Source organism: Garra rufa, chromosome 9, assembly GCF_049309525.1.
Source record: "Garra rufa chromosome 9, GarRuf1.0, whole genome shotgun sequence".
NCBI lineage: Eukaryota > Metazoa > Chordata > Actinopteri > Cypriniformes > Cyprinidae > Garra > Garra rufa.
The window spans coordinates 8,736,575-8,758,433 of NC_133369.1; the positions used below are offsets into that span (position 1 = coordinate 8,736,575).

At 33.7% G+C, this 21,859-nt stretch overlaps 2 protein-coding genes across 3 annotated transcripts in view; both read right to left on the minus strand.

Annotated features, from left to right (window-relative positions):
• Positions 1 to 870: 870 nt before the first annotated feature.
• bola1 (bolA family member 1) lies at positions 871 to 2,379 on the minus strand. The gene is made up of 2 exons (XM_073847911.1): positions 2,303 to 2,379; positions 871 to 1,754 (listed from the first exon to the last, which is right to left on the minus strand). Exons 1-2 carry the CDS (start codon positions 2,350 to 2,352, stop codon positions 1,298 to 1,300), a joined length of 507 nt encoding a protein of 168 aa, XP_073704012.1. The 5' UTR covers positions 2,353 to 2,379; the 3' UTR covers positions 871 to 1,297.
• A 2,116-nt stretch (positions 2,380 to 4,495) lies between these two features.
• Positions 4,496 to 21,859, minus strand: part of sv2a (synaptic vesicle glycoprotein 2A) — a 56,629-nt gene continuing 39,265 nt past the window's right edge. Inside the window, exons 1-10 of one of the 2 annotated variants that reach the window (XM_073847240.1) lie at positions 19,991 to 20,137; positions 18,555 to 18,688; positions 18,350 to 18,439; positions 17,806 to 17,916; positions 16,480 to 16,568; positions 16,229 to 16,393; positions 13,473 to 13,606; positions 10,558 to 10,761; positions 10,305 to 10,464; positions 4,496 to 7,849 (exon numbers count right to left, since the gene is read on the minus strand). In XM_073847240.1, the coding sequence (XP_073703341.1) occupies positions 7,666 to 7,849; positions 10,305 to 10,464; positions 10,558 to 10,761; positions 13,473 to 13,606; positions 16,229 to 16,393; positions 16,480 to 16,568; positions 17,806 to 17,916; positions 18,350 to 18,439; positions 18,555 to 18,688; positions 19,991 to 20,054 (1,335 nt within the window). In that variant the 5' untranslated portion in view covers positions 20,055 to 20,137 and the 3' untranslated portion in view covers positions 4,496 to 7,665. Of the gene's footprint in view, positions 7,850 to 10,304; positions 10,465 to 10,557; positions 10,762 to 13,472; positions 13,607 to 16,228; positions 16,394 to 16,479; positions 16,569 to 17,805; positions 17,917 to 18,349; positions 18,440 to 18,554; positions 18,689 to 19,990; positions 20,138 to 21,859 lie in introns of those variants that run through there. The other variant, XM_073847241.1, reaches the window with a different exon arrangement.

Below are 21,859 nucleotides of genomic sequence, written 5' to 3' on the forward strand. Positions count from 1 at the left end.
CTGTGTTCTATTTGAATAGATTTCAAAATTTAATTTATTTCCTGTGATTAAAGCTATAATTTTAGCATCATCACTCCAGTCTTCAGTGTCACATGACCCTTCAGAAATCATTCTAATATGCTGATTGGCTACTCAAGTAACATTTATTATTATTATTATATTATTATTAATAGTAATATTTAAAACAGTTGAGTTATTTTTTTTCAGGAATCTTTGATGAATAGAAAGATCCAAAAAATCAGCAATTATCCGAAATAAAAAGCTTTTGTAACATTATATACTATACCATTTGAAAGCTTGGAGTCAGTATAATTTTTATTTAGCAAGGACACTTTAAATTGATCAAAAGTGATGATAAAGAGATTTATAATGTTACAAAAGACTCTTCAGATAAATGCTCTTCTGAACTTTCTATTCATCAAAGAAACCTGAAAAAATTCTACTCACATGTTTTCAATATAATAATAAATAGTCGGAATATTAGAATGATTTCTGAAGGATCATGTGACTAGAGTAATGATGCTAAAAATTCAGGAATAAATTACATTTTAAAATATATTCAAATAAATACATTATTTTAAATAGTAAAAATTATCAACATTTTTGCTGTACTTTGGATCAAATAAGGCTTGCATTAAAAATCTTACGGTTCAAAAACCTCTGACTGGTAATGTACATCCAAAAAGCGACAAAAAAATGTTCTTTGCGGAATGTAAATTAAACAATACATTTTGAATATTTCTTTTTGTCATGAAAACCAAAACCTTTGGCATTTCACTGATTTTGCCATTTTGATAAATGAATTAAAAGTTGATATATAATGAAAAATTAAAGACTTTTGTTTTTATTTTGTGGAAAAAAAAACTGTAGCTAATGGAAAGTTTTATTGAAATTTCAAAACTCATCAACAAATTAGGTATTATTAGGCCTTTTTGGCAAATCAGCAGTCTGAAAACCATACCATACATTATTTCTTATTCTTACTAAATGTTTTCATAAAATCTGAAATAAAAATTTGGTGATCATTTTAATTTCAATTGATAAAAGAAAAGCATTTGCTACTGATATAAATTAAGCATAAATAATGTTTTATTAGAACACTTAACCATTCGAAGCTATTAAGAACAAATCGCATAATAATAATACTAATGTTTGTATGAAGTCAATTAATTGTAAGTATTAGCCCCGCTCAGCTCCAGATGAGAAATATGCATGAGGAACCAACTGATTAACTTCATATCTGCTTACTATATTATTAAAATACCCATCAACAGAGTTTTTCTTTCTGAAGTGACAGTCAGTCTCGACCCGCCTTCAGTTTCTCGGCCATTGTGTCATCATGCTTGGATCCTCCCATGCACGGGGGGCTTTTAGCCATGCTAGGGTTGCTGCTCCACTGCTGGGGCGTCTTAGCCTGGATGGCGAGGGCATGAACACAGCTGCTGAGCTCCTCCTTCAGAGTCTCGTTTACAAGCCGATGGCGCTGCAAGAGCGAAAGACCCTCAAATTGAGGACTCACCACCAGAACTCTGAAGTGGGACTCTGAACCAGCGGGCACGGCATGCATGTGACTCTCGTTTATGACCTCCAGGTGCTCAGGATTGAGGCCCTGGGTCAGTTTTGTCTGTATTGTGGTCTCTACAGGACCCATGTTAGGCCGGTGATGGGTCACCTGTCTGGTTAAGGCAAGGGAGCAGGTGGAGGGACGCAGGCAGCGGAGAGCACTGGACAGCATCAGGCGCAGACCAGACCAACTGCAGGAAAACATCAAAGGATTACTAAGAAATTTCTGTCAGGGAGTGATTTGTTAAGGTTGTCATTTGGCAGCTCAAACACAATTTGCCTTCTTTAGGATTTAAAAACTACAACTAGATGCTCAAGCATTCTGTAACATACTTATAAGATGATTCTGTGATTTTATCAAAAATAATGCATGTCTATGTTGTTCATAGATAGATAGATATGCCAAAAAAGTTTGGAAATGATTTTAATGTTTCATTTAGTTCTCAAATAGGTCAACGCTAAAGTAAAAACAGCAAAACTGCTAAATATATTATTACAATTTGAAATATCTATTTTCTATTTGAATATATTTTAAAATGTAATTTATTTCTTTGATGGGAAGCTAAATTTTCAGCATCATCACTTTACACATTACCCTTCAGAAATCATTCTAGCGATCCATAAATGTCATATAAATGCTATATTTAAGCGGCAAACTTCGTATAATTTCATGTTTACGTTAGCACAATAAGTGACAGAGAAAAAATTAATGATCAAATGTCGAAATCATTTCACTCACCTTTCGTCTCCAGCGTGTTGTTTTTGTATAACACACAGGAAGCGATTCATGCAGATCCTTCTTCACTGTTTAAAAGCCGGACGGCTGAAATGGCAATACTGCCGCCTAACGGCTGGACAGAAAGTTGCGTCAGAAACTTGAGGCTATAATAACACTGTTCTACCTCTGTTTTAGTTATAACTTATAAAAAGCAGCTTTATTTTATTTATTACATAAACAACCTCGTTTCAACCTCGGCTGCATGTTAGTCAGAGCGCACATTTTAATTTGCCGCCAAACGTTCACAAACAGAGTTCGAATCCCCATAGGGTGCACAGCAAATTAAAGTTTTAATAAGGTTTTAATTCATAATGTTGATTTCATACTGTACGTTTTCATAAGCTGACAACACGTAAATACTGTTCTTTCATATTTTAGCATCGGCCTTGTAGATTTAGGCTATACATCAAAAGTACAGCTGAGGTCAGAAGTTTACATACACCTTGCAGAATCTGCAAAATGTTAATTATTTTACCAAAATAAGAGTGAACATACAAAATGCATGTTATTTTTTATTTAGTACTGACCTGAATAAGACCTTTCACATAAAAGATATTATGTAGACCTAATAGTTGAATTTACAAATGACGCATTCAAAAGTTTACATACACTTAATCATTAATACTGTGTTGTTACCTGAATGATCCACAGCTGTTTTTTTGTTTAGTGATAGTTGTTCATGAGTCCCTTGTTTGTCCTGAACAATTAAACTGCCCGCTGTTTTTCAGAGAAGTCTTTCAGTTCCCACAGATTCTTCGTTTTTTCAGCAATTTTGTGTATTTGAACCTTTTCCAACAATGACTGTATGATTTTGAGATCCATATTTTTTACACTGAGGACAACTGAGGGACTCATGCAACTATTACAGAAGGTTGAAATGCTCACTGATGCTTCAGAAGGAAACAATGCATTAAGAGTCAGGGGATGAAAACTTTTTGAATTTGAAGATAAGGGTAAATGTAACTTATTTTTGTCTTCTGGGGAACTTGTAAGTATCTTCTGTAGCTTCTGAAGGGAAGTTCTAAATGAAAAAAAAAAAAGATATTTAGGCAAATTAAGAAAAATGTACACATCTTCATTCAAAAGCGAGTGCTTTAACCTTCTGTATTAGCTGAGTCCCTCAGTTGTCCTCAGTATGATTTCAGAATCATACAGTCATTGTTGGAAAGGGTTCAAAATTCACAAAAATGCTGAAAAACCAAAGAATTTGTGGGAAGAATCTGAAGAATTGTTCTGAAGAACAGCAGGCAGTTTAACATCAAGAAACAAGGGACTCATGAACAAATATCGCTAAACAAACAAACTGGTCTTATCAGGTAACAACACAGTATTAAGAATAAAGTGTATTTAAACTTTTGAACGGGGTCATTTTTATACATTCAACTATTTGTTTCTCTCGTGGACTATATGTAAATATATTTTGTGTGAAATATCTTATTTAGATCAGTACTAAAAAAATAACAGGCATTTTATATGATCCCTCTTATTTTGGTAAAATAATTAGCATTTTGCAGATTCTGTGAGGTGTATGTAAAGTTTTGACCTCAATTGTTTAGGCTACATAAAAACTTTACTTGTTTAGCACCCCAATCACAATTTGCTTTCTTGAGGACTCAAGAACTAGATGCATAAGCATTCCTGTCATTTCTGTTCCAGTTATATCTTTTTAATTCGATCTATTTTGAATTGGTGCCAAATAAGCAGTCGTAAATAGAATTCGAATTCAATTCTTCAACGCGAGAGTAAACCTATGGGTGAGACTTTCAGTTCATTAGTCGCTATAGGGAAATAACAAGAAGAATAACAACGTGCAGTAAATAATACATTAAAATAATATGGTAAGACACAACAATTTGCAATATCAAGCAGCAAAACGAGCTGTATTGTAGAGCTAAAAATAGCTGGAAGTGGATGAGACCAGAGGCCTAAAAAAAATCACAAATGTCCGCTGCTTTTCCCAGCCTTTTTTCTAAACCTAGCAACTAACTATTTTTATTTGTCTGGAAATTCAGGCCTTGGGCCTTCTGCTAAACATTTATGTTTGTGTCTCTCAAAAGAAGTAATTTGGGTGAGTAAACAACGACAGAATTTAGTTGAGTATGCAAATAAAGTTTGTCTAAGTGGTGCATAAAGAACTCCAATAATCTACTCAAGCATTATACCATTTGTTTATTATTCGTATGTATATTTTAAATCCATTGAGGGACAGTTTTAACTGCACAAGCGCAGTTGCGATCCCCAGAATACGAGTCAAAAAACGCAAAGTAAATCTCTCACAAACTGTAATACAGAACCAATTCGGTAAGGATGGAATAGTCTCTATATTCAGCGATAATGTCAACATTTCCATTCTCATGTACAAAAAAACAAATCACAAAATGAACAACATACAGTAGTACGCTATTTCTCATGTTCAACGTTTTTATCTTTTTGTTTTATTGTTCCACATATTTATTCATTTACATACAAACATCTACAATCTCTACAGCACAGTACAATGATAAGGTGATAAACTCTCTGTCACATTTAAATTATGGCAATACATTGAAACTGACAAAAGCATCAGAAGACCTATGGTATATTTGTAGAGTACACGGATGTCGGCCTGTTGTTTTCTTTCGGCTGCTGTTTCATCGAATATGGCCAGCGGATATTTTAGTGTGCTTTCTTGCCCAATAGTTCGGGGGCAGAGCGAACATGTTTACCACTTATTGCTTTGATTTCTTTTTGCACACGAGATTGATTGTTGCTAAGTGAACACGTTTAGAAATACAAAAGACCCTGTAACAAAACCCAACCAGTACACAATCTGAAGTGAGGACCAAATCCAGGACTGCTTGTACACAGATAAGTCATAGCTTCACTGAGATTAGTTACTGTAATTCACAGCATACAACAGCAATTATGACATACTCATCGAAATTCAATGACGGGAACAACAGCTACACGTTGGAGATGTGACCATATGGAGGGTTACAAACTGCAGGACTGTTTGGAAATGCGTTCGATGGGCCGTTTTGACAGTGACATCGAAGAAGTTCTATATATATATGTGTGCGTACAAACAATTATCTAGTTTACTGACCAACCAAATCTTTAATATTGTTTTCTTTCGGCTCGTTTTAAACCCATCCCATCTGAGTAAAACACCTGAATAAACGGTTTGTTTTTCATATTCTTTTTTCATAACGTTTTCGTCTGCCGTGATGTGAGATCTGCCAGTACAAACCGAGGACGTAGAAAATATTTGGCAATTAAAGATGCGCACGGTCACACATGGCACACGTAAAGATTGTCACTACAGCATCTGTGACGCTACTGGTGACCGACGGTCACGGCAGGGATGGCAGTTTCTAGATTTTCTCCAATTGAAATGAGCTGTAAGGCTGTTTTTTAAGAGCTTGCGCCTAAAATTAATCGTTTGTGTTCGGTAACCGCTTTGGTTGAAGTGTTTGAAAATCTAAAGATGGTTGGTTGTATTGTGTGTCTACTCTGAGCACATAATATGGCTGCTATCCTACAAAATGGCAGTAAAGAACGTTGAATGACACCAAAAACCGGCTGTGTTTACAAGCAACAGGGCTGAAATATAGCTTCCAGCCAGATGGGGTTTTGTCTTCTCTGAATTTTTTGCTTCATTACCTAGTTTCCTAGTAATTGTGCTTGGTAAAACATAGCAGAATTGTATATCCTTAGTTTTCGCTTTCCATCAAATGCTTGATGGGAATGATTTTTAAAATCCGTCGGGTTTTCGCTTCTTTTTTGATGCTATGTTCAGTAACTGCTACCAAGTCACCAAAGAACTGAACATCAGGTCAACGATACAGCAAAAAATTCACCCTGCATGTGGCACTACATCTGTTTCTACAGATACTCAAAGTAAAAAATACTATAAAATCAAACTCTCATAAACAGTTATATAAATAAATACAAATATTCAGAGAACACTCAACGTTTCACATGCAAGCACACATACTTCCATACTTACACACGTACCCACACACAGACGGATACCTCTGTTTCTTTACAAGAACACAAGAGAAAACGTGAAGGAGGGTGTTTGTGTGTGCTGCAAATTAGTGTATTGACTTGTCCTGTCATTTTTTAATATATTTGCTTTGATACAAAAACAAAATCCCTTAATGAACAGATAAACCGTATATACATACATCAAATGGAATCTATCTAAGACATGTTGAGACTAGTTCAACATTTGAACATGTAAATATCTTTTCTTATGTATATATATATATATATAGATGTTTGTATATTTAATAATAGTTTGAGTGTTCAAACAGACAGACTTGAATTACAGCTAATTTTTATATATTTATATTCAATACATAATTTACATAATCATCAAAATAAACTATTGTTTTTGACAGTTTAATCAAACCACATTGTGCTTCATTTATGTATTTTTTCCTTTAGTTTTTTTGTATGAAAACGGGGCGAATGTAATGTAAAAAGCCACGCAACTGAATCTACTCTGGATCTCAATAGGAACTCTGTGATGAACAATGGCATACTAAACCATACAAATGACAACCCATCATGTCACTTATCTCATATTTTACATCATAGGTAATACAGAGCACTTTCATCAGTTATGTTCACTATCGTCAAGCATATTCGTATGAATCGTCACGCTTCGTTGCATGCACAACAACGTCAATAATCAGACATTTTGGATGAACAACCGAATTCTTCAGATGGAGTAAAACCCAAAACGAGTGAACCACTGTTTACAGTAATGTTATGTCAGTGTTAATGCATTAAAACATCTAAAAAGTGAGGAGTGCTTGAGCCGATATTGCAGACAATGCGGCACTGCACGGTTTTTACGTTTTTGGGACACAACGGACTAGAGTAAAGCAACAACAATAACCATCACCAGCACATCTAAATCAACACTGTCCATTCAAATATATCTACCTACTGATTTCACGGGTCCTCAGTGATGGTTTATCAAATCACGTGATGGCTTGGATGAAGATTAAAGGGAAAGTTAAAATGAACATGTTAAATTTCACATTCGTTCCGTAACGTAAAGCTGGAATGTGTTTAACATGGCAGTTTTCTACACAGACACACACACACACGGGTTTCCGATATTTCTGTGAGACATCAGCAGGGAACATATCTATACATGTAGATTTGAATGAACTCAAATTTAAATGAAATAAGAATACAATTGCACATATTGGAGGAATGAAGATAACTGTAAATGTGGGATTTGTTTTCGGCTGCTTCCAGCATTGCTCACTCACGGACAGGGTCAAACTCAAACTCAAACGCCGCCACCTGCGTGCTGGAACGCTGCACTATTGAAGCACCTGACCGCGAGTTTCAGGGAGCTTGAGAGCCAAGAAGCTTCCGACTGCCAAAGCCCCCGACGCGAAGAGGATGGGCACCGCTTTAGTGATGCCCACGAACGACTGGAAGATGCTGATGCCCAGAACTGCGGCTAACTTACAGAGGGCGTTCAGAAAGCCGAAGGCTGTAGTTCTGTGGAAAAGGAGAAAAAGATTAAATGTGACCCTGGACCACAAAACCAGTCATAAGGTTAAATTTGACAAAACTGAGATATATACATCACATGAAAGCTCAATAAATAAGCTTTCTATTGAAGTATAGTTTGTTAGGATAGGACAATATTTGGCCGAGATACATCTATTTGAAAATCTGGAATCTAAGGGTGCAAAAAAATCAAAATACTGAGAAAATCACCTTTAAAGTTGTCCAAATTAAGTTCTTAACAAAGCATATTACTAATCAGAAATTACATTTTGATAGGTTTACAGTAGGAATTTTACAAAAAATCTTAATGTAACATGATCTTTACTTAATTTCCTAATGATTTTTGACATAAAAGAAAAATCAATAATTTTGACCCATACACTGTATTTTTGGCTATTGCTACAAATACACCCCAGCGACTTAAGACTGGTTTTGTGGTCCAGGGTCACAAATATTATATAAATGTTAGGAAACTTGTCCTTCTATCTATCTACAGTCAAGCCCGAAATTATTCATACCCCTGACTTAAAGTTACTTTTATTCAACCAGCAAGTTTTTTTGACCAGAAATGACTTAAAAACTTAGAACAGACAGAAAACTGTATTTTTTTTTTACCATTTTGGGGGGAATAAAATGTTGTATAAAATCAAGCAAATTATATATGAACAAACCCCTCTGTAAAAACCTTCAGAATATAGACAGGAATAAAAACGTAAAGTTTGCTGTGTGTGTAAGTGCTACTGAAGTGGAGATTTATGGCTCAGTGTAGGAGAAGAAAACGCATTTTGAGAAAACAGCCTTTAAAAAATATGTATTGAAATTGAAATCTATTGACACAAATAGATAAAGTGCTATAAAAGAATAACTTGTAATAACACTGTCTTTTGGACGTTTTCTTTCCACTAGTCTGAAAACACACTTTATGAAACACCAAAAAGCCAAAATCTCAAACTTGACAGTGTTTTTGCCTGCAGTGTCTCACCTTAATCAAAAATACAGCAAAAACAGAAATATTGTGAAATTTTATTGCAATTTCTAATATTGGTTTCCTATTTATACTAATATACTTTAAAATGTCATTTATTTTTGTGATGCAGCACTGAATTTTCATCAGCCATTACTCCAGTCTTTAGTGTCACATGAACTTTCAGAAATCATTCTAATGATAACAGTTAAAACAAAAGTTAAAAAGAAGAGCATTTATTTAAAATAGAACTCTTTTCTAATAATGTAAGTCTTTACTATCACTTTTTATCCATTCGGCACATCCTTGCTGAATAAAAGTATTTATTTCTTTAAAAAAAAAAGAAAGAAAAAATGTACTGACCCCAAACTTTCACAAATTTTCTAGTTATCAAAGAATCCTGAAAAAAAGTATAAAAAAAGTATCACTGGTCCTAAAAAATATTAAGCAGCACAATTTCTGATTTCTGAAGGATCATGTGACACTGTATACTGGAGTAATGATGCTGAAAATTCAGCTTTGCTTTACAGGAATAAATTAAATTTTAAGTATATTAAAATATAAAACTGTTATTTAAAATTGCAATAATATTTCACGAAATTAGTTTTTTTCTGTATTTTTTGATCAAATAAATACAGCCTTAATGAGCACAAACTTCTTTCAAATACATTAAAAATCTTACTGATCCCAATCTTCGAATGGCAGTGTATTTGCTCAAAAAACTGTAATATTGCAAAATATCATTACATTTTATAATAACTTTTTTCCTATTTATTCATGTGATGGCAAAACTGAATTTTAAGCGTCATTACTCCAGTCTTCAGTGTCACATGATCCTTCAGAAATCATTCTACACTCTTAAAAATAAAGGTTCTTTATTGTAATCTTCGGTTCCATAAAAAACCTTTAACCTCTATGGAACTTTATAGTAGAAAAGGTTCACACTAAGAAAAAAAAATATTTTGTAAAAAATGTTTACGAAAAGGTTCTCCTAAAACAGTGGCATTGCTGGAAAACGTTTGTAACCTATATTTGTATGAGTGTAAGTACTTCAGCATCTCTGAATCTGAAAAACATTTTAGAAATCAAGTGTTTGTTCAGCGACTGAACTCTTGGGGGTGCTAAAGAGCACATATTGTTAAGCAGGCACTGTCAACATATTTGACTTAGAAATAATGCATAGTACTTTATGGCAGAGTCATGGAGTCTTCATTCATTTTGACTGAGAATTTATAGATATCCCCTAAAGTATGATGTATTTGATCTGCACTGCAGTGGCAATGCAGCACAGAATTACTGACATACTTTTGATCTATTAATCTTTCTACTCATTTCACACAGCATGAAAACATTTTGGTCTAATTCCTTGACAATTATACATTTTCAAGTGGTGCAAGTGCCCAGATATGTATTGAGATCACTGTTTAATACACACGCAGAGAGAAAAGGGGACAATTGTGAAATATGAGCTCGGCCCACCTCTTGTCCGACGGGTACAGCTCCACCGTTAGCACATCCAGGGCATTCCACGACGCAATGCTGATGCCCCCGAATAGACAAAGCAGAGCGATCATAGCAGATTCACTGTTTCCAAATGACAGGAAGAAGCAGCTGATGCAGGAAATCACACTGGAACCCGCTGGAAAGTGAAAAGCAATGTTTATTATTCTTAACAAGACCTCATTCTGAGCTCTAGAAATTGTTCAGCACTGATGCAACTTGTTTTTCTTACCCAGCATTCTTAGACGTCCAATCTTGTCCATAAGCAGAGCAGACACGATGTTCCCAGGCAGGACGGCAAGTGTCCCAAGGAAGCTGACGAAATAGATCATGTACGCATTGTTCTCATCGCTGAAATCCAGCATACAGCCCTCTTTGTTATGCAGAAAGGTGCTGTTGACGAGTTTGCTGTTGATCAGCCGGTACTTGAACAAGTCTGAAAACAGATGAGAGCACTTGTTAAGCAATACAGCAGATATTCTTCCATTACACTGGTTTAAAGGATTAATTCACTTCCAGTATAAAAACTTTCTTTTAATTTACTCATCCCCATGTCATACAAGATGTTCATGTCTTTCTTTCTTCAGTCGCAAAGAAATTAAGATTTTTGAGGATATTCATATTGTGGACTTCTATGGGTTCCAATGGGTCCAAATAGGAGTTTCAATGTGGCTTCAAACTACACGATCCCAGCCGAGGAATAAGGGCCTTATCTAGCAAAACAATTGGTCATTGTCTAAAAAAAAAATACAAATGTATATATTTTTTAACCACAAATGTTCATCTTGCACTTGCTCGACCTCATGCATTACATAATAATGTAGGTGGAAGTACCGACCCACTGTTTACAAAGCAAATGTGCAAAGAAAGTCAAACGCCCTTTACAAAATGAGGCAAAACATCAATTTCAGACTTCTCAGATTTCAGTTTTGAAGTTGGAAGAAATAATGAGATGGAGTTTTTTGTCCTACCCTAGCTTTTTTAAAGGGGTCCTATTATGCGCTTTTACAATGTCTTTATTTTGTTTTAGGGGTTCACTAAAACATGCTCTCATGCTTGGTGGTTAGAAAAACGCATTGTTTTCACATAATTTACATTATTACAATAGCTTTCTCCCCAGGCTGGCACAAATGGCTCGATTAGTTCTGGGTTTGATGAAGGTCCGCCTTCCAGAAAACGAAATGTGTTGTGATTGGTTAGCAGTCCTACTGCTTTGCAATTGACGAACAGGCGTTTCAGTCCTGCCACGCCCCTTCCCTAAGCAGCAAGTTACATGTACAACTGCGCAAGCTAGATTAAAGTGATTCTTACATTTTAAATATGGATATTTTTCTTACAAAAAAGGAGGATTTCACTGACCTCTCCGAAGCCATGTGAGGCACTTTTTATTATGGATCAACTTGTTTTGGACAGATGGCAAGAAACACTTGTCTATGCCATTCAGTGTATGCCGTTCTAAAGCTTGGGAGTGGCAGGATTATATTTAATATAACTCCGATTGCATTTGTCTGAAAGAAGGAAGCCATATACACCGAGGATGCATGGAGGGTGAGTAAAAAATATGCTACAGTAATGTTGGTCCTATCGTCAGCCTGCGAGATCGCTGATACGTGATATTATCATTATTGTGCTAATTTATTTAATTATTTACATGCCCAAAACCAGCTCCAGCATAAGGCTAATAAAGCTAGCGACACTGTATGATGAATAAATCTCTTACCACACACTGCACACGTCTACGGAATGGCTCCGACACGACCACCGATGAATGTCACTCTAGTCAATGCTTGTGTTTACATCAGCCGCGGCTCTGCATGTGTTTTGACCCTCTATACTGCACACATTAATGGTGTGGCTCCAACAGGGTTACCGGAGCAGTTTGCGGACACTTTAGTCAATGCTCGCGTTTATATGAGCCGCCCTGCGGCTTGCTGAAGCATCCCAGAAGCGGCTGTCCATCCTACATCGCTAAAGTTAGGCTAATCCCCCACCTCGTCCCTCCCCACCTGCCAACGATTTCAATTTCCGTAGACTGGATTTATTTATATGATATTCTAATGGACCGCATTGTGACATCGTAGCATCCGGAAAACAAACGCTGTAGTTCAAAGGAGCTGTTTGTTGCAGTTCTTGAAAAGGGATTTTTTAAAAGCGAAATATCTCCCTTTAGAGTTGACTTTGAGATTTGTAACTTTGCAGATGTTTTAATGCCCAAACATATGCACCACACACTGGCTAAAATTCAAAAAGTGAAAAAGCATAATAGGACCCCTTTAACTGAAGTATGTGGACGGAGAGCTAATCGCACGTGACTTTTTCAACATGATTATGTAATGCACGAGCATTTGTGGTTAAAAACTATATACATTTTTGTTTTTTTTGTTTTTAGAAAATGACTGATCACTTCATTAGATAAGACCCTTATTCCTCCACTGAGCCCTTTAAAGCTGCATTGAAACTGTGATTTGGAAGTTCAAACCATAGAAGTTCATTATATGGAGAAAAATCCTGGAATGTTTTCTTCAAAAACCTTAATTTCTTTGCGACTGCAAAAAGAAAGACATGAACATCTTGGATGACATAGAGGTGAGCAAATCATCAGGAAATTTTTATTCTGGAAGTGAACTAATTCTTTAAGTAGGTAAGCGCTTCTAGACTCCTGTAGGAATCAATAGGGTGATGGTGAACTATCTAATGCAATGGAAGTTGCTTTGGATAAAAGCATCTGCAAATGCATTTATGCAAACATTAAACTGCAGGTTGGCAGTGTAGGTTTTGGAACAGAGCCTTTGTTTCTCAGCCTCATCATTCATTTGCGAGCTGCTTAGAGAAACAATCATAAACGGCCAGCAGGACTGAATCAGGAAAAGCAGATTGTCATTCCTTCACAGACAGGCAGAGGAAGAATCTGAGCTGGTGTTGCTAGGATACCTGAAACATTTTCAATGCATTCAATAGCTCGAGAAACTGGAGCCATTTTACAAGAAAAACATGTCATACGAGTGTCTTCTTACGAAGGATCAAAGCTTGAACGACTGTGGATGGAATTCAAATATTTTTTATACGACTGAATGTGTCAGTCGCACATTCAACAGTAGTGCTATTTTAGCTCATAGCCGCGAGGGTGAAACCTGTGGTCTTTCTCACCAGTGTTGTAGAAGAGGGTGGAGATAAAGGTGCAGTTTTTGAAGAAGGTGTTGCTTGACGTGATATCCTCAAAGTAGCATTCCTCAAACAGGGAGTCTTCAAACACCATCGACTTCATCTTCAGATTCAAGAACCTTTAATGTCAAAAAGAAATGATTAACAAATAAATTTGTATTGCTTAGAGGTATTCACAATTCCTTTCGCTTCTACAAAGTGGCTCAAGTATAAATACGCAATGTATAGATAATTAGATCAAGGATAATGCAATCACCATAACCACATGTTTAGTTTGTCCTGCGCTAAGCATGAAACATTATGTATCAAACTAATAAAAATATATAATATTAAGCATCAAAACAAAACAAACATCAACAGAGAAAGACTACAGTACAAAGCAAACAAAAACATAGAGACATACTGAAAAAATATATACACTACCAGTCCAAAGTTTTTAAACAGTAAGATTTTTAATGTTTTTTAAAGAATTCTCTTCTGCTCACCAAGCCTGCATTTATTTGATACAAAATACAGCAAAAGCAGTAATAGTGTGAAATATTTTTACTATTTAAAATAACTGTTTTCTATTTAAATATATTTTAAAATGTAATTTATTCCTGTGTTCAAAGCTAAATCTTTAGCATTACTTCAGCCGTCAGTGTCACTTGATCCTTCAGGAATCATAGTAATATGCTGATTTGTTTATTATTATTATTATTATTATTATTATTATTATTATTATTATTATTATTATTATTATTATTATTATCAATATTTAAAACAGTTGAGTAATTTTTTTCAGGATTCTTTGATGAATAAAAAGATCAGCATTTATCTGAGTTAAAAAGCTTATGTAACAAAATGGAATCAGTATATACTGGAGTCAGTATAATTGTTTTTTTGGATAAAAGGAATTTATATTTTTATTTAGCATGGATGCTTTAAACTAATCAAAAGTGATTATAAAGACATTTATAATATTACAAAAGATTTCTATTTCACATAAAAGCTTCCTATTCATCAAAGAAGCCTGAAAAAACTCTATTTAGCGGTTTTCAACATAATAATAATTAATGTTTTTTTGAGCAGCAAATCAGAATATTAGAATGATTTCTGAAGGAGCATATGACTAGAGTAATGATGCTAAAAATTCAGCTTTGAAATCACAGGAATAAATTACATTTTAAAATATATTCAAAGAGAAAATAGTTATTTTAAATACTAAAAATATTTCAAAATTGTACAGCTTTTGCTGTACTCTGAATCAAATAAATGCATGCTTGGTGAGCAGAAGAGACTACTTTAAAAAAACATTAAAAATCTTACTGTTCACTGGTAGTGTATTTTTAAAATGTTTCTCCTAAAATATTGTAGCAAAAATAAAAAAACATACAGTGACAAACCAAAGTAAAAGTCTCCATCTGGTCTCTATTTAAACTCAAAGCTCTTCATGGAGAAACAATTAAGATACTAAATAGATTTCCTTTGTTGTTTTGTATCATTCCTATTGAATATGTTGTGCATGTTAAGACAAATCCATAAAGATACTTTATTTAAGGTCATGAAATTGAAACTGCATGGTAACTACATACTAAATGCATTAGAGAGTTTAGCTTGTATATAAAACCACATTCCTGATTAGCTGAACATAAACTAGATGAAGTCTTTCCCACAAATCTAGCTGAAGTGGAACAGCTGCTGATAATTGGGACACATTATTTGAACAAAACTGTAAGACACCGTCTGATTAATGGTTTCACAAAAGGGCCAGAGGGTGATCACACTATCAGAGGCTTCACATTAAAGCTTCTAAGGGACAATTGCTCTGTTAAATCTCTAGTGAGCTCTCTTAGGGTCTACAGGCATCCACCTAAATGAAATGTATTTCTCTCAACTCGACTGATTTTATAGCAACACATTCTGGGATTGTTTTCTAAAACGATACATACTGTATGATCAGGGTTGTTCCTGTAACTAATACTAAAAATTTGCATACATATTATGCTGCATTAGATTTTCATACATTCACATTCGATTTCTTAAATTGCTATCTTGGTAGGGAGCTGACTAGGTTTTTGAACAGAAATCATCAAAGTGGACCATAAAACCATACCAAACCAAACCAAAAGCTGAATAAATAAGCTTTTCATTGATGTATGGTTTGTTAGGAGAGGACGATATTTGGCAGAGATACAACTATTTAAAAATCTGGTGCAAAATATCTAACTATTGAGAAAATCGCCTTTAAAGTTGTCCAAATGCAATTACTAAGCGATGCATATTACTAATCAAAAATGAAGTTTTAATATATTTATGGTAGGAAATGTACAAAATATCTGCATGGAACATGATCTTTGCCTAATATCCTATTGATTTTTTACATAAAAGAAAAATCAATAATTTTGACCCATGCATTGTATTGCTAGCTATTGTTACAAATATACTTGTGTTACTTTTGACTGGTTTTGTGGTCCAGGGACACATTGCATGGTGCATTTTGAAACTTTCTTTACTAAAACGCAAATAGCAACCAAATTTCATTGTCCAACAGTAGATGAATTCTGCCATAGATGTAATCAAAACAAAGGCATGCTCAAAAGTCAAGGTTGTTATGTCATTCTATCACACTTAAATTGCATTTAATCTGGAATATGCCTTTAAAAAGTAAGTAAAATGTCACAACACAATTCACCTTTCATAGAAAGGTCAGGCCTATTTACTGAAATATGTCTGGCATACAGCCTGTGAGCAGCGCTTACTTGTTGTTGAAGTACTCTCCATTCCGGTGGATCTGGTTCTCCAGGGTGAAGTTAAAGGTCACATGCTCCACTTTCTCTTTGATGAAGACCTTTGTGCGTGAGGAGTACTCTTGTTTCTGCAGGTATTTGATCATGTCAGGGAACCAAACTGTCAACCCGTAGTAGCTGGAGACCGAGAGCAACAGAAGAAATGATGCAGAGGGACAAGTCATAGGATGGGTTGGGAAATGCATGTAGGCTGTGTAGTTTACCTGAAGGACATAGAAAACCACACAGCCATCATCATGTAGGTGATCCTCCGGTACTCTGGGTTAAACACTGTCAGGAAGTTGCTCCACACCTGGAAACCCAAGATAAACATTTGGAAAACAGGATTTTCTCTGTTTAATGTACTACAGACACACTTTACAATTTATGAAAATTAAAGTGGCAAACATGTGTCAATCAGAATCAATCCTTGATCCTTGAGAAATCATTCTAAGATCCTGATTTGGTTGTCCACAAAAATATTCAATATATATTAATATAATAATTGTGATAAAAATAATTATATATAAAATAATTACATTATAAAAACAATTATAAATATATATATTTATAATTGTTCTGCTCTGTGTTATTTTATTATTATTTATATACTTTTATAGTTTTTATTAATGTTTTGAATTAGCTTTTATATTTTTTAAAGTATTATTTATCATTTTAATTTTAGTTTTTTTCCTTTTTTAGTAATTTTGTTATGTGCTTTTCCATTTTTATTAGTGTCTGTTCTTTTTAAATGTTATTAATTAGGTTCAGTTTATTTTTTATTTTAGCTTTTATTTATTTTCATTTAGTAATTTTTGTGCTTCAACATAAACTTGTTAGTTAATTTATGTTAAATGGCTGAAGGTTAAATGTTTTCATCTAATATTTTATTTTATTTTATAATTTACAAAATTGCTTTTAATAGGTTTAGTTTTCAAAATAACCCTGGTGCTGCTTAATATTTTTGTGAAAATTGAGTTACATTTTTTTTCAGGATTCTTTGATAAATAGAAATGCCAAAAGAATTTTAATAGAAATCTTTTGTACCATTATAAATGTCTTTACTGTCACTTTTGATGAATATAATGCATGTTTTCTGAATAAAAGTGTTAATTTCTATTGCAAAAAAAAAACTCTTACTGACAACAATGTTCTATATTTATTATTTTAATATTACTAATATTTTTTTTACATTTATGTTAGCTTTTTACATTTATGATTCTTTGATGAATAGAAATTTCAAAAGAACAGCATTTTAATAGAAATCTTTTGTAACATTATAAATGTCTTTACTGTCACTTTTGATTACTTTAATGCATGCTTTCTGAATAAAAGTGTTCATTTCTATCACAAAAATAAAAAAAATCAATCTTACCGACACCAAACTTTTAATGTTAGTGTACAATGATGACTTTTTGGTGCAAAAAAATAATAATAATATAAACTAATGTGCAAAAGTATCCAATATGTCCTCTTTAGATAATTGGAAATCAAAATTTCATATAATAGTTGTCGTTTCAGTGACTTTGGCAGTGTTTCTTGCACTCTACCTGATGGAAGAGGTTGGTCAGCTTGATCCTCCAGCGCAGATGCCAAGCTGTGGCATCTCCACCCATGTCAACCAGCTCATCCATCTGTTTCACAGTCTTAATAGTGGTGACCTGGGGATTCAACAGCATGCTTCAAAATGTGCCTTAATACTTTACTAATATTCTCAGTTTTGTGTAGTTAATTGCTGGGAATCTGCTCGAGAATAGCCTATATTAGCTACTTGACAATGAGAGGTGAGCTGTGTTTATTAAAGCAAATAGATTCTAAGATTTACAATGCCAGTCACAGACTTTAAAAGGGTCCGTAACAGTTACAGAACATTCTTTACACTCGCAAAATAATTCACATCTAAATAATAACTTTATTGACCTTCATTAAAAGTGCATGAAAGCCAATTTGACTCCAGTTGGACCCGATAAATGGAAACCCATTAGCGTGGCTGCATAATTCATTTCTTATTCATACTGAGAAATTACAATTTCCACAGATCGCTTCCGTTCTAACGTTATTGTTCATTCTGATGGTGAATCTAGCGGTACTCACAGAGAAAACCCTCTCTGGGTAGCCCTTGGCCCTCATGTTGGTGTCATGGACCTGCTTCAGAATCATCCAAGCTTCATCATGTTTCCCGTTCTGTCAAAACACACATATTTCAGCAAAATCATCTTTGATTTAGGAACTTATTCTGCATGTTTTTTCTACAGCATGAACCAAAAAACATAAAGCCGGGATGTGGGAAATCACTAACCTCCAGGAAGAAGCGTGGGCTCTCTGGCATGGTGGTCAGTGCTGCGATAGCGGCAACGGACGGGAACGCACACACCAGCACAAACACTCGCCAGCTATGAAACTGGTAGGCTGAGCCCATCTGGAAACTCCAGCCTGGTTAAAGGGAAAGGGCATATATTACTCAACTAGTTGCAATGAATCAGAAACAAACTTTTTTTTTTTTATCAAGGTGCAACATTTGCACACTCAAATTGATTTCCACGGGGCAAAATTTTATTTTTACCTTTGTAAGAGCAATTTTTACCATATTAAATATATCTGTGTTTTCTTTTAATGTCAAATTCTTCTATTTATTCAGTTAATCCAATCAATCAATCAGAATACTACAGGCTTTTAATAACAAAATTTTATTAACATCAGCAAAATTCAAAGATGGCACAAAGCTGGCATTGTAATGCTGGTTTATTCAATTTAAAGCTGAACGTTTTGCATAAGATTAGTGTCATTTTAAATAGCCTACATAATGCATACAAAATATGCAACTAAAGGAATTAAATGTAATGCCTTTTCATATTTCACAGTCAAAATTGATCTTGATGTTCTTCATGCCATTGCCACTATTTTAGTTTATTATATATTATATATTTACTGTAAGTTTTTAAAGAGGTAATGCTAAAGAATACCACTTAATTTAATTGCTTTATACACTACCAGTCAAAAGTTTTTGAACAGTAAGATTTTTAATGTTTTAAAGAGGTCTCTACTGCCCACTAAGCCTGCATTTATTTGAAGTAAAGCAAAAACAGTCAAATTTTAAAAAATGTATGTAATGTATGTAACTGTTTTCTATTTAAATATATTTTAAATTGTATTTTATTTCTGTGATTTCAAAGCTGATTTTTTAGCATCATTACTCTAGTCACATGATCCTTCAGAAATCATTCTAATATTCTGATTTGCTGCTCAAAAAACATTTATCATTACTATTATGTTGAAAACAGCTGATTAGAATTTTTTCAGGTTTCTTTGATGAACAGAAAGTTCAGAAGAACAGCATTTAATGCAATGCATTTAAGTTACAATTATTTTATAAGATATAGAAAAGATATATTGCATTACAGTGTACTTTACTGATATACTTTTATTATTCATGCCAACTAGGTAGTTAAAATCATGTCATACTTGTGAAGAGAAACTGATGAGATTTATAACCAAATTTTGTCACCAAATCTTTATTGATCACCCCATGACACGATAATTGATGCGTTTACTTTTTGTGACATCTCCATCTAAAGTTACTGGTTCAGTCCCCTCTGGAGTAACCTGAGGTTAAGTGTCCAGCTCAAGGGCACAGTGGTGCTAGTTAATGGATCTACAACCTTTCAGCTACCAGCTGAGATCAATTAACCATTAAGCAACAGCACACCACCCAAACAACGTGAACGTGATAGTTACCATAGTGGGGAATGATGGCCCAGGCCATGGCAGCAGCGTAGATGCCTCCAATCATCCAGAACATGCAGAGCCAGCTCAAATGCTCACCACGCTTCTCCTGAGCCAGAAACTCAGAGTAATATGAGAACACGATGGGAATAGAGCCACCGATCCTATAGTATGAGACAGAGAGAGATTACAATATTAGGACATTTTGCATAATTAAAAAACTGAAATAAAAAATTGAAACAAAAAAATAAAATGTAAAAGATAACTTCTGCTTTCATTACAATTTTTTTTTATTATATATTACCAATAAACATGGTTATAGACCAAGTATATGAGGTATATTTATATTAATAATTTGTTTACAGAAATGTGTATTTAATTGATTAAATATAATAGTTTTAATAAATTATATACATCCAGAAAATACGTTTTCCACCATATTTCATAATAAGTTTATAATATATGCTGAAAAATGAATGTAGAATTTACTTCTGTAGAATTTGCTGGCTATAAAACAGTTTTCACAAAAACAAATTTACAAAAAATGACAAAGATGCAGTTTGTAACCATAAACAAAACTTTAAAGACTGATATTGGCTGATATATTTTCTTGTAAAACATACTCCATTATTATTTTTTCTTCGAAATATATATTTGTATGTAATAGTGTATCATAGTTGTTATTGGTAACAAAAACTAGAATTAATTAATATTATTATTTTTTGTTGTTAATTGAAATAAAGTTGAAATAAAAATAAATATTAGATGAAAATATTTATAAGAAAAATGTAAATGTTGTGACCTGACAGCTAACATTTATAAGAAAAACTAACAACTAACAAAAGTAAAGTAAAATAAAATAAGTAGCAGTACTAGCATTACTAAAAATAAAATAAAATGATTACTAAAATACTTTTAATACATTAAAGTTACATACAGAAACATAAAAAATTACAAAAGCACATAAAATCACACATAAAATTAAGCACATAAAAATTAAAATGACAACTGAAAATATAAAAAAAAATCAAATTTAATATTCAAATTCAAATTTAAAATGCTATTTTAAAATGGACAAAAATAAACTATATACACTACCAGTCAAAAGTTTTTGAACAGTAAGATTTATAATGTTTTTTAAAGACGTCTCTGCCTGCATTTACTTGATCCATAGTACAGCAAAAACAGTAAAATTTAGTTAAAATATCTGTTTTCTATTTGAATATATTTTAAAAGGTAATTTATTCCTGTGATTTAAAAGCTGAATTTTTAGCATGAGCAGAAGAGTGAGCAGAAGATACTTTAAAAACATTAAAAATCTTACTGTTCAAAAGTGTTTGACTGGTAGTGTACTGTATATAAATTCATACATATTTGCTTGCTCTAATTTATTTAAACTGTTTTGTATTTTGATTGAAATTCTAAAGCCATATTCATTTTTTATAAAGTTAACTGAAAGGGAGTCAAATTTTGCCCTACCCCTCATATCTATCTATCGATCTATATATATATATATATATATATATATATATATATATATATATATATATATATATATATGTCTGTGTGTGTGTGTGTGTGTGTGTGTGTGTGTGTGTACCTGGTATTCATCACGTTATGGGGACCAAATGTCCCCACAAGGATAGGAATACCAGTAGATTTTGACCTTGTGGGGACATTTCTTAGGTCCCCATGAGGAAACAGGCTTGTAAATCATGCACAATGAGTTTTTTTGACGAAGTAAAAGTGTGCACAATCTCCTGTGAGGGCTAGGTTTAGGTGTAGGGTAGGTGTAGGGCCATAGAAAGTACGGTTTGTACAGTATGAAAACCATTACGCCTATGGAATGTCCCCATAAAACATGTAAACCCAACATGTGTG

Excerpts from the sequence above, each read along its gene's own strand:
- bola1 (XM_073847911.1), bottom strand. The coding sequence starts at position 2,352 with ATGAATCGCTTCCTGTGTGTTATACAAAAACAACACGCTGGAGACGAA. Across the intron at positions 1,755-2,302 it reads CAACACGCTGGAGACGAAAG|TTGGTCTGGTCTGCGCCTGA; the intron begins GTGAGTGAAATG and ends GTTTTCCTGCAG.